Source organism: Oncorhynchus clarkii, chromosome 2 (assembly GCF_045791955.1).
Source record: "Oncorhynchus clarkii lewisi isolate Uvic-CL-2024 chromosome 2, UVic_Ocla_1.0, whole genome shotgun sequence".
Taxonomy (NCBI): domain Eukaryota; kingdom Metazoa; phylum Chordata; class Actinopteri; order Salmoniformes; family Salmonidae; genus Oncorhynchus; species Oncorhynchus clarkii.
Window position 1 is genome coordinate 21,305,815 of NC_092148.1, and position 12,846 is coordinate 21,318,660.

Sequence of the window (12,846 nt, forward strand, 5' to 3'; positions counted from 1 at the left end):
TTGTTACCAACGTAAGTAGAGCAGTACAAATACATGTTTTGTCAAACCCGTGGTATACGGTCTGATACACCATGGCTGTCAGCCAATCAGCATTCAGGACAAAAACCACCCAGTTTATAATGTAGTTTAGTTCCCTCTCACAGCTGCTATTAAACTCTATAACTACACTCATTAAAGGGTGATTGGTATGTGTTTGGTTCTATGGTCACTGTAATCTATCTACAGTATATTGACATTCTAGTCATACGGTGACTAGAATCTATCCATATATAATGATCTACTATAACCTCCAGTAAATTGGCCTGTGTTTAAAATGTAGTTATATGGCCTGCATCCCAAATGGAACCCTATTCCCTACATAGTGCACTACCTTTGACCAGAGCCTTATTCTTATCTTTTATTATTTCTTATTGTTGTTGTGTTGTCGAGAAGGAACCTAAGCATTTCATTGGACGGTGTATACCATGAGTATCCCCGTATGACTAATGAAACATGAGACCTGGACACTTGGGTTAGCTCCCGAGCTAATGCCTAGGCTTTAGCTCAGAGGTCTAACAGTTACACAGTCTTGTGGCTTGCAGACAACCCGGGTTGGAACCCTGTCAGTCCTAGTTGGTTGTGTTGTCTGCAGCAGCTGGTGTGTGAGGCTGTGTGAGGTTGTGTGGGGCTGTGTTAGGCTGTGTCAAGCTGTGTGAGACAGGGGTATCTACCTGTCAGGTGAGTGGTGGTCATCGGACACACTGCGCCGGTCCACTCTACTGGAGGAGCTGTACTGAGACGAGGCGGGGTCAATGTCATAGCCGGGGTCCAGACTTCTGCTGTATGCAACAGAATCACTGGATCACCCCCCTAGTACGGTACAGTCACAGTACAAACTCCCCACAGTGTCCCCTAGTGGCTCGGGGATGCACCTACTTCACCTTACTGCAACCACTGTCAGTGTGAGTGAGATCCCAGTATCGTTTATATGGGTTAAACGTTCTACTATCAAGACAACTATCACAGAGATACCGCTTAAAGGACAACCTCTGATCAGTTGGGGTTCTCAGATCCCAGTGTGGTGTTTTTGAGGAAGGGATACAACTTGAGATGCTGGGTTGGACAGGGGACAAGTGAGGCGGGAGAGTTACCTCTGTGGAGGGGGAACGCTGGGGGACCGCGACCGCGCCCGGTTCATGTCTGCCGACCGCGAGCAGTGGTTGGATGACATCGCCTGCTCTGGGACAGACAATGTGGAACTATGAAGGTCCCTGCCGTTCTGCCGGTAGTCTGGAGAGACAGAGAGACAGAAAGAGAGGCAGAGAGAAAGGGGGAATGAGAGAGGCAGAGAGAAAGGGGGAACGAGAGAGGCAGAGAGAAACAGAGATACAGAAACAGAGAGAGAAACAGAGAGAGAAACAGAGAGAGAAACAGAGAGAGAAACAAAAAGAGAGAGAGAAACAGAAAGAGAGAGAGAAACAGAAAGAGAGAGAGAGAAACAGAAAGAGAGTAACAGAGAGAAACAGAAAGAGAGAAACAGAGAGAAACAGAGAGAGAAACAGAGAGAGAAACAGAAAGAGAGAAACAGAAAGAGAGAAACAGAGAGAGATAGAGAGAAACAGAGAGAGAAACAGAGAGAGACAGAAACAGAGAGAAAGAGAGAGAAACAGAGATACAGAGAGAGAGGGTGATGTCAGAAGTCTTTCAGAGACAGACTCATCGTTCTGAGCGCAGCCTCTCTAACCTGGCCCCAGATAGATGTGTACTGTCTTGTCTAGTTGGCAAGGCAGCACAAACTGATCTGGTACCAGGCTACAACCTTTCCTCCCTATTGACCATACACACTGCTGCAAATAACAACATTTATGGCAACATTTATTTTCAGAGGATTCTTTCAAACTTTTCAGAAGTTGCACACAGTGGCATAATGGTTGGTGGCTTTCAAATTTTCTAAATGCTGAGGCTCTCTATATTCAAATAAATGAGGGCTTGGTCTCAACTCAATGTTCATGTGATTCAAGTCATTGCGGTTAACATTTTTGCATTAAAAATCAGAAACATTATAATGACTTTTCCCTGCTAGACTGATTAGTCCATCGAACTTGAATGAGTTCATTATTCAATAATCATCCATGGCCAGGAGGCATGGTTAAGGTCAATGCTTTGCGCCATTAACGTTGGTTAATATTCAATAGAGTGTATAGCACATTAAAATGACTTAAACGTAACAGTGAATCAAAGGAAGGAAACACAAGACATTATGAAATATGAGAGGAAAAGTTAACCTTCACGGCCACTTTAGTTTGATACTTCTATCAATTATCTCCAAGTCATTACATTTTCTCTTCCAAATATGTTTGAAAGTGAGTTTGCTGCATTGTGAAACCTGAATTCCTTCATGTGAAACCTGAATTCCTTCATGTGAAACCTGAATTCCTTCATGTGAAAAACTGAATTCCTTCAAATTATACATAGAATGGAATCCTGATAAGAAAAATATACAGTATTATGTGCATGAATATTATGCTAAAATGATTCACAATCAAGTCCTGCATAACACAATGTCAAACAAATTTACTATAGTGGAAACAGAGAAACATTAAACCAATTCCACCTGACATCACATTTCACTATCTAACATCTGCAGTCCAACTATCAGCAGCCCAACACTGGGGTGGGTAACTAAGCACCCAGCTCTGCAATCAGCTTGCTTTACGTGCACAAACCGAATGTAATTCATTGGTTCTCTTGACAAGAAACACATGACTAGAAACTGTGTGTTAAGCATATATACTGTGTATAGAGGAGAGAAGCTCAGATCCGAATTAACAGGACAGAGCCAGCAGAGAAGAATGACTGCATTATCCTAGTTAAAACCACAGCAGTGACATCCCAATTCAAAAAAACAATCAATCTATTATTCCTGTGAATAGTTATCATCTCTTCTCCCTTAGTATAGTATCAGTAGTTTGATATGGAGAAGGTAGGAGGAAAGGGGATTAGCAAAAATCTCTGGGAAACAAGGGTGGAGGAAAGAGGAGAGAGGGTGAGCAGACAGAGAGATGATGAGAGAGAGAGAGGAGAGGGGTATTCCCACTGAGTGAAGGGATATTATGGGCATAGAGAGGGAGGAGGCTGTGAAGTGAGAGAGGGGCTGATGAGAATGTTACAAAGGTGGGAGGGTTTCCTCCTCATCTATCACGCACGCGCACACACACACACACACACACACACACACACACACACACACACACACACACACACACACACACACACACACACACACACACACACACACAGCTGTCTGTGTGCTGCCTGGCCTGCTACAGTTCTTCCTCTCAATGTGCAGCAGCGGCAGGCTGAGACTGGCGTGGGCGCCTGCTGCCTGTGTTGAGGAGAGCAGCTAGTTACTGTAGCACAGAGGGAAGGAGAAGAAACTCACTGCTCCTTGTAAAGCTGCTGCAGTATCTTAGCCTACCTTCTTTTAAAACATCACATGATCCAGTACAGTACCATGACATACTTGTAGCTTGTATGTTCATATACTGTTAACCCATGAGTTAGCTGCATTTACATTATAGTGATTACTATTCATGTGTGACTCTGTCAGAAGTATCTTACCTGACACTACCCCAACACCGTCTTCACAGTCATAGTCAGAGATCTCACTGTCGCTGATTCTCTGAGATCCTGGAGGAGAGATGGAGAAAGGAGAGCAGAGGAGGATAGAAGTTAGTTTACTCCAGGGTCTGTCCTCTTCCCCTGGTCAGACCATGACTCTGTGGCCTAGCTGTCACCAGTGTTGTCCAGTTGTTCTAGACCAATGCCCCAGTCCTGGACATAGTCAGGGAAAGCAGCAGACACAGAAATAGAACACTATTTATTTTGAGAACACTATTAAACAGTATTATATCTCAAAGTCACGTCCTTACATTGACCATCACTGACCACACTTCATAACCAACACAGGCAACCAAGACCTACATTTACTCTCCTGAAATATACTGTCTGCCTCTTCTGGTTTTCCCCACCAATGTGGGAGCTGCCTATTTTAGATATAGTGTGATATAAAGTCTAATTTAAAGAGAACAACTGTAACATATAGCTAGTGTGAGACATGATGTTGGATGTGATGTAAACAACATTGTGTGGTCCTCTCCATCTAGCCTAATTGGCAATAGGAACAACATTGTGTGGTCCTCTCCATCTAGCCTAATTGGCAATAGCTTCCATGTTTTCACAGTGGCGCTTTGAATTGACATTTCAATCATTCAATGTATATCTGAAGATGGAGTCTGGTAGGTATTCTACCATCTCCACCGTTTTCAGAACTACTCCCTCCCTCATTCAGAGTCGTCCCCTCTCTCACTCTGCACTCGGTTGTTTTTCTGACTTCCTCACTGTTCATTCAACTTAAATCAACGAGACACTTGGGCTTTTACAGAAATGACAAGTGCTCTCTCTCTCTCTCTCTCTCTCTCTCTCTCTCTCTCTCTCTCTCTCTCTCTCTCTCTCTCTCTCTCTCTCTCTCTCGTCTCAGATGGGCTGAAACTGTTTAAACGCTCTTGTTTTAGAGCGATCAGCTCTTTCACCTAACACACACACACAAACTCAGTTGACACGGTCAATAATCTCAAGCCTTAGCGTTGGAAATACATGTGCAGGTTACATACATTAGAAATCTGTCAAGTGCAAATACAAGTTCACACCCAGCAGATACAGACACAACAGACACAACAGACACAGACACAACAGACACCAAAGACACAGACAACACAGACACAACAAACACAGACACAACAGATACAACAGACACAAGCAGGAGGAGAAGAAGAGCAAAAACCAGCAGAATTATCATAATGTTTTTCAAAGGGAAAATGTTGGCATTTGGCGGGAGATGAGACAATGCATTGCACTGAGAAAACAAGTGGTCAACATATTCAAATGACAAACAGGGGAGTGGACAGAGCTCTTCTGATAGAGCTAAATCACCCGGATCTGGACTGGGAAACTGAAACCTGCCGGGCCCGAGGCTGACCATGAGGCGGCCATCTTGTTTAAGGACTGCGGTGGAGCGGAGAGGGAGCATAGCGAGAATCAAAGGGAATTGTGGGATAGCTAATGGAGGAGTGGAATGAAAGAACACTTTGGAGGTAGAGAACAGTACAATAGGACTGAAGCAGAGGGGTGAGACAGAGTCTTCGTATGAACAGCAACATGAGTGGAGAGAGAGCTCAGTGGAGAGAGAGCTGAGTGGAGAGAGAGCTCAGTGGAGAGAGAGCTCAGTGGAGAGAGAGCTCAGTGGAGAGAGAGCTCAGTGGAGAGAGAGCTCAGTGGAGAGAGAGTTCAGTGGAGAGAGAGCTCAGTGGAGAGAGAGCTCAGTGGAGAGATAGTTCTGTGGAGAGAGAGCTCAGTGGAGAGAGAGCTCAGTGGAGAGAGAGCTCAGTGGAGAGATAGTTCAGTGGAGAGAGAGCTCAGTGGAGAGAGAGCTCAGTGGAGAGAGAGCTCAGTGGAGAGAGAGCTCAGTGGAGAGATAGCTCAGTGGAGAGAGAGCTCAGTGGAGAGAGAGCTCAGTGGAGAGAGAGCTCAGTGGAGAGAGAGCTCAGTGGAGAGAGCAGCGTGGAACAACAAACGGGGGCCGTTACCTGAATTGTACGAATACGGCCCCTTGTCTGTAAGTATCAGGTTGAGTTGAGAGGGATAAGAAAACAAACACCATATGAACATACTAACAGTAATAAATACTTCATAAATCATTCAGGCTTTGGCAGACTGGCAAAGACAGTCGGTAACAGGGCACCTGCCAGCCACCATACTGGCTTTTCAAAATCATCAGACGAACGGTTGGTTCGACACTCATGTCTCATTCCCTATCCTGAGGTTTGGGGTTCGAACAGACAGGAACTTTCCTACACAGTTCTAGTATAGACTAGTATACAGGTTATGGATGTTAGGGCAGAGGGGTAACCTACTCTGTATGGGTAGCCTCCTCGTGGGGCTCTCTCCGTGGAGCTGTCTGCGCTGGGGGTTGGGCGAGGCGCGGGGGAGGGGCATGGAGGACACGTCGTGGGTCTGCAGCTTGTACCAATGAGGCTCATCATCCAGCAGGGCTGTCTCCAGCTCTATCAGTATCTAAAGGAGAAACACACCAGCATCACTACACACACACACACACACACACACACACAAACAAGCATGCGTGCATGCACACACACACAAACACTCACAGTCCTCAACACACTAGCCACTGCTAACTGGACTCATTCCAGATTCCAGAGCAGATCAAGACCTCCACAGGCATGGCCCAACATCATTTTTTAAATAAGGTTTTCCAGCAATCCTGATTGGAAGATTCTGGATATCCTGCTTATTCCCCCCAACCGGGAGGATTTCTGGAAGACCTAGGAATTCTGGGAAAGTTACCAGAATTCTGCAACCTTATTGACAGTGAGGACAGCGTATGTGAGTATGTGCTGATGTTACAGTAAACATCATGGTTCGATGACATCAGCCCCCAGTAGCCTGTCATCCTTCCTATGGAATGTAGGGTTTTATCAAGAGCTTGACCCTATTGGTAGGATTAGTTGAGCTATCAGAGTTACTGTCCAAATCCTGACTGGATGGGTATGTTTGGTATTATATCAGAGACGGATGAGTGCCTGAGTCTGGTTAAGTGGTGGCGCTGCCGACTCTTGTTACAAATATAGCCTCAGCCCCTTATCTCCGTGTCCCTCTGTACCTGTCTTTCTAACTACCTTCTGACTGTCTCTGTCCATAAAACAATAGAAAACTATGAGGGAAAAAAAGAGATGGATGGGCTTACCTCTCCCAGGAACTGGCTTTCCTCCTCCCTGACCCTGGCCTGGTCCCACAGGGTGATCTCCAACATGCGCTCACGGAACTCCCGCCGGTGCACAGGAGAATACATAAAGGTCTGGTTCCATTTGGGCTCTAAGGATTTCTTTACCGTTTTTGTTCTCCTCTTGCTTTTGTCGCTGGAGGAACAATAATTCAAACTGTTTTTATTTACAACCATGGTAGAAAAGACTCCCGAACAGGTCAACACAGTACAGGACAATGGGATGAGCTGGGGAGGGAGCGTCATGTTGGAGCCCTGGTCAACTTTCTATCATTACTTCCATGTGTCTGAGAAGGGGTTCTCTGAGCGCAGTGAAGATGTAGGTCAATGTGATCACATGATGATCTTTGTGACGATAGCAGTTTAAATGCAATGTTACATGTCCCCAAATTCAATTACCAGAAATAAAAAATTATAAGGAAATAAAACCAAAGACATTCTTACCATAAATTCAACATTCAGTGAGACTATCATGCAAGCCCCAAATCTGTATCATTCAACCAATGGCAACTTTAGGATATTGGAGGATAGGTCTAGCAACCAAGCAATGGCTGTAGATGGAATGAAGTGAAATGCTGCTAGCTCGATCATCCCGTAGTTACTGTCTCTACTCTTACCTTCTGTCAGGGAGGAAGTAGATTTTGACGTAAGGGTTCCTGGGGCGGCCATCTTCCCTAGAAGGCAGGTCCTTGGCTCCCAGGATGGTCACTATTAGCTGATGGCCCACTTTGTCATACCACAGTTTGACCTATGGATGGTACAGAACAGGGTCACATGGTCACTGGGCTGCCAGTGGGTAGGGAGGGGGGGCTCTATATCAGGGTGACCTCATAACCCTACACTTGGAGAGCTACTGGGTGTACAGGGTTTGGCACCAGCCCTGCTCTATACTAACTAACAAACACACCTGATACAGCAAATCAAGGTCCTGCATGGTGAGCAGCTAATTAGTCAAATCACTGGATTGTGTCAGATTAGAGCAGCGCTGGAGTTAAAGCCTGCACACCCAGTACCTCTCCTGGAGAAGGGGTGGCCACCCCTGGTTTGCATATTAGGCATTAGCAGGTCACATGCTTAGCGGGGGGGGGGGGGGTGATAATAAAAGCATACATGTTTGTTGAGATACGGAAATAAGGAGATGATATGATCATATCAACAACAACAAAGTAGCAAAGGTTGAACAATGAGAGCCTAAATGATCTTAGTAGTGTGCACAAAGCAGATATGTACTGTATGTAGCATGACCTACATCTTACCATGACCTACATCTTACCATGACCTACATCTTACCCTGCGGCTGCACGAGCCACATTTTCTAGGTTTGTTTGAGTGGAAAGGATTTTACAGTATGTGTATCTGTATTCATATCTACAGTATTCTAACTCTTGGTATCTAAACCATTACAACATGAGAATTAGACCAACATGCTTTGAAATGAACACTTACTGATCTGAGTGTGAAATTGTATTTGGAACCATACAACACAATGCAGGCCTCTACGTGACCTTTTTTTACAAGGAGCACGTGTGCACCTAAGTTCAAAAACGTAGGCACACACAAAATCAAATTGTATTTGTCACATACACATGGTTAGCAGATGTTAATGCGAGTGTAGCGAAATGCTTGTAAAAGTCATAAAGCTAGAATCCTTCATTTTTGTAGGCGTACTAGTGCTCCTAAATTAAAATTGCAGGACACACAGCAAAATATTAGGCGCATTTGCTAGTAAAATGGTCGCACTGTAGAGCCCTGCAATGCAGTGTCAGATACTCAGCGTATTGCTAAAATATACATATACATCAATCACGCTGTCATGAGTGGCATCAAAGACACTTCACACTTGTCAGAGCGAAGTATGGACATAACAGAGAACACTTAGAAGTAAAAAATGAAAGAAAGAACATATACAAAAAATAGCGTTTCAAAAAACAAATATTTGTTTCAAGAAAATTAAATGAAATACTAGAGGAAAACCAAGCCTTCTAAGCTCTTGCCCATACTTATGTAGATAATGATGGGAGGAGTCTTAAATCATTGCATTGACTTCCATAGTTATTTCTTTATGCATGCAGCAATACAAAGCAACAGCAAGCACTTAACACATACAAGATCAGTCAGGAGATCTTGTCAAACAGATATTGTCAAACAACATAGGCAGGTCAATCAGGTCAAACAGCTTGCACTGGGAAGACTTCCTCAACACAAGTCCCCTATGGAAAAGATGTACGTGCAATTCTGACCATACTACAGCACTGCCCATATGACTGATGGTACAACCCTTAACTGACAGATTCACCTTGAAAAGTTGAAATTATACCCCTGATGTAATACATTACACTGCCTATATTTCCTGTACAGTTGGCCACATCATTTACATTGACATTATTGTATGGCCTGGTTAAGTGGAGCATAACACCGCTTCTACAGAAGGCTAATAGATCTACCTCTAGGAGCTGAGCCAAGGGTACACTACACACCTATTTATAGACTTCCATTCTCACCCTCTCCTTATCTGACAGATAGGTGTTGAATAGCCAACACCTCACACAACCTTTAAATGAGGAAACCAACCGTGCATATCATACCAGAAACTCCTATACAGTATACTGTATATATATATTTTGTTCTAAGCTAAGCTGATACTTGACAAGGATATGATGGGACAAATACATAAATATGATCTCCCAAATAACATGAGTACTCCACACTCCAACTGTAACAAGCTAGCTAGAGTAAAACAACTCCTCAAAAAGATCCCACAGTAAGATAGACACCTTGTCTGTTTAGTTCAAGTGAATTATGTATTCAAACTGTAAAACATTATTTTAAATCTGCTTTAAAATAAGGGACAGTTATCTTAGCCCACCTTTAACTGCAACATGAAGCTTACAGCCATTCAAAAATGTAAACATAAATATTTACCAAACGTTGTGTTCATGATTAGCAGTTGTTGACCGCTGTTGTTATGGCAACCTATTCAGGACCTAAGGGAGTCAAGCCAATGAGGACGAGGGTCCAGTCTAGTTTCATGTTCCACAGAACAAATAAGCTAATTTATTTGTCCCACAAAATGTAATAGTTTTACTAAAACATTTAAGGAGACACCCTCCTTTAATTGCCAATGTGGAGCACTGTTGTAGCTGACTAGGTACAAAAGTCCCATGACAGCTAACATGTTAAGATGGCGCTGAAGAGGATGGCTGACGTTTTACATGCCTGTAACCAACTGTGCTATTTTGTTCATTTTTTTGCATTGTTTGTAACTTATTTTTTAACTTACAGTGGCAAGAAAAAGTATGTGAACCCTTTGGAAATATCTGGATTTCTGCATAAATTGGTCATACAATTTGGTCTGAAAAAAAGTATGTGAACCCTTGGATTTAATAACCGGTTGACCCTCCTTTGGCAGCAATAAACTCAACCAAACTTTTTCTGTAGTTGCGGATCAGACCTGCACAACTGTCAGGAGTAATTTTGGACCATTCCTCTTTATAAAACTGTTTCAGTTGAGCAATATTCTTAGGATGTCTGCTGTGAACGGCTCTCGAGGTCATTCCACAGCATTTTAAATCAGGTTGAGGTCAGGACTCTGACTGGGCCACTCCAGAAGGCGTATTTTCAATGTTGAAGCCATTCTGTTGTAAATTTACTTCTCTGTATTGGGTCGTTGTATCACCCAACTTCTGTTGTGCTTCAATTGGTGGACAGATAGCCTTATTATCCTGAAAAATGTCTTGATAAACTTGGGAATTTATTTTTCTATCGATGATAGCAAGCTGTCCAGGCCCTGAGGCAGCAAAGCAGCCCCAAACCATGATGCTCCCCCCACCATACTTTACAGTTGGGATGAGGTTTTGATGTTGATGTGCTGTGCCTTTTTTTTCTCCACACAAACAACTCAACTTTAGTTTAATCTGTCCACAGAATATTTTTCCAGAAGCGCTGTGGAACATCCAGGTGCTCTTTTGCAAACTTCAGACGTGCAGTGTCTTCTTCTGTGGTGTCCTCCCATGAACACCATTCTTGTTTAGTATTTTACGTATAGTAGACTCGTCAACAGAGATGTTAGCCTGTTCCAGAGACTTCTGTAAGTCTTTAGCTGACACTAGGATTCTTCTTCACCTCATTGAGCATTATGCGCTGTGCTCTTGCAGTCATCTTTGCAGTACGGCCACTCCTAGGGAGAGTAGCAACAGTGCTGAACTTTCTCCGTTTATAGACAATTTGTCTTACCGTGGACTGATGAACATCAAGGCTTTAAAATATACCTGTGTAACCCTTTCCAGCTTTATGCAAGTCAACAACTCTTAATCTTAGGTCTTCTGAGATCTCTGTGTTCGAGGCATGTTTCACATCAGGAACTGCTTCTTGTGAATAGTAAACTCAAATGTTCTGAGTGTTTTTTATAGGCAAGACAGCTTTAACCAACATCTCCAATCTCATCTCATTGATTGGACTCCAGGTTAGCTGACTCCTGACTCCAGGTTAGCTGACTCCTGACTCCAGGTTAGTTGACTCCTGACTCCAATTCACTTTTGGAAAAGTCCTTAGCCTAGGGGTTCACATAGTTTTTCCAACCTACACTGTGAATGTTTAAATTATGTATTCAATATAGACGGGAAAAATACAATAATTTGTGTGTCATTAGTTTAAGCTCACTGTGTTTGTCTACTGTTGTGACTAAGATGAAGATGAGATCAAATGTTATGACTAATTTATGCAGAAATCCAGGTAATTCCAAAGGGTTCACATACTTTTTCTTGCCACTGTATTTTGTACATAATGTTGCTGCTACCATCTCTTATGACCGAAAATAACTTCTGGACATCAGAACTGGGATTACTCACCACGAACTGGAAGATGCTTTTTCCTTTAACGAGTCTTATGAGAAAGATATACAGCTCTCCCGGGAACAGATCCCCTTTATTTGAGCGAAGAAAAGACGGAGGAAGAGGATGCAGATCGGGCTGCCTTTTGAGAATCCGTAGGCGAGCAAGTAAACTCCCACTGCCCTCACAATTGATGACCTACGATTACGATTATCCTACCAACGGGACATTAAGAACTGTAATATCTTATGTTTCACAGAATCATGGCTGAACGACGACATGGATAACATAGAGCTGGAGGGATTTTCCATGCAACGACAGAACAGAGGGGTGGGGGTGTGTGTCTTTTTGTCAATAACAGCTGTTGCGCAATGTCTAATATTAAAGATGTCTCGAGGTATTGCTCACCTGAGGTAGAGTACCTTATGGTAAGTTGTAGACCACACTATCTACCGAGAGAGTTCTCATCTATATTAATTGTAGCCGTCTATTTACCACCACAGACCGATGCTGGTACTAAGACCACACTCAACCAACTCTACAAGGCCATAAGCAAACAAGAAAATGCTCACCCAGAAGCGGCGCGCCTAGTGGCCGGGGACTTTAATGCAGGCAAACTTAAATCAGTTTTACCACATTTTTACCAGCATGTCATATTCAAAACTATTACGGACTACAAAGGGAAACCTAGACACGAGCTGCCCAGTGACGCGAGCCTACCAGATGAGCTAAATGCACCAGCTGTTCTGGATGACTGTGTGATAACGCTCTCGGTAGCCGATGTGAGCAAGACCTTTAAACAGGTCAACATTCAAAGCCACAGGGCCAGATGGATTATCAGGACGTGTATTCAAAGCATGCGCGGACCAACTGACATGTGACTTCACTGACATTTTCAACCTCTCTCTGACTGAGCCTGTAATACCTACATGTTTCAAGCAGACCAGTCCCTGTGCCCAAGGAAGTGAAGGTAACCTGCCTAAATGATTACCACCCCGTAGCACTTACGTCGGTAGCCATGAAGTGCTTTGAAAGTCTTGGCTCACGTCAACAGCATCCTCCCGGATACCCTAGATCCACTCCAATTCGCATACCGTCCCAACAGATCCACAGTTGACTCAATCTCAATCGCACTTCACACTGCCCTTTCTCACCTGGACAAAAGCAACACCTATGTGA

General features: G+C 43.7%; 1 protein-coding gene across 1 annotated transcript in view; it reads right to left on the bottom strand.

Annotated features, from left to right (window-relative positions):
* The window catches only part of LOC139424179 (regulating synaptic membrane exocytosis protein 2-like), a 208,372-nt gene that overhangs the window by 68,776 nt on the left and 126,750 nt on the right, over positions 1–12,846 (bottom strand). Inside the window, exons 13-19 of the mRNA XM_071175864.1 lie at positions 7,456–7,586; positions 6,803–6,974; positions 5,952–6,111; positions 5,625–5,651; positions 3,601–3,669; positions 1,131–1,269; positions 711–818 (exon numbers count right to left, since the gene is read on the bottom strand). Coding sequence (XP_071031965.1) covers positions 711–818; positions 1,131–1,269; positions 3,601–3,669; positions 5,625–5,651; positions 5,952–6,111; positions 6,803–6,974; positions 7,456–7,586 — 806 coding nt within the window. The remainder of the gene's footprint in view (positions 1–710; positions 819–1,130; positions 1,270–3,600; positions 3,670–5,624; positions 5,652–5,951; positions 6,112–6,802; positions 6,975–7,455; positions 7,587–12,846) is intronic.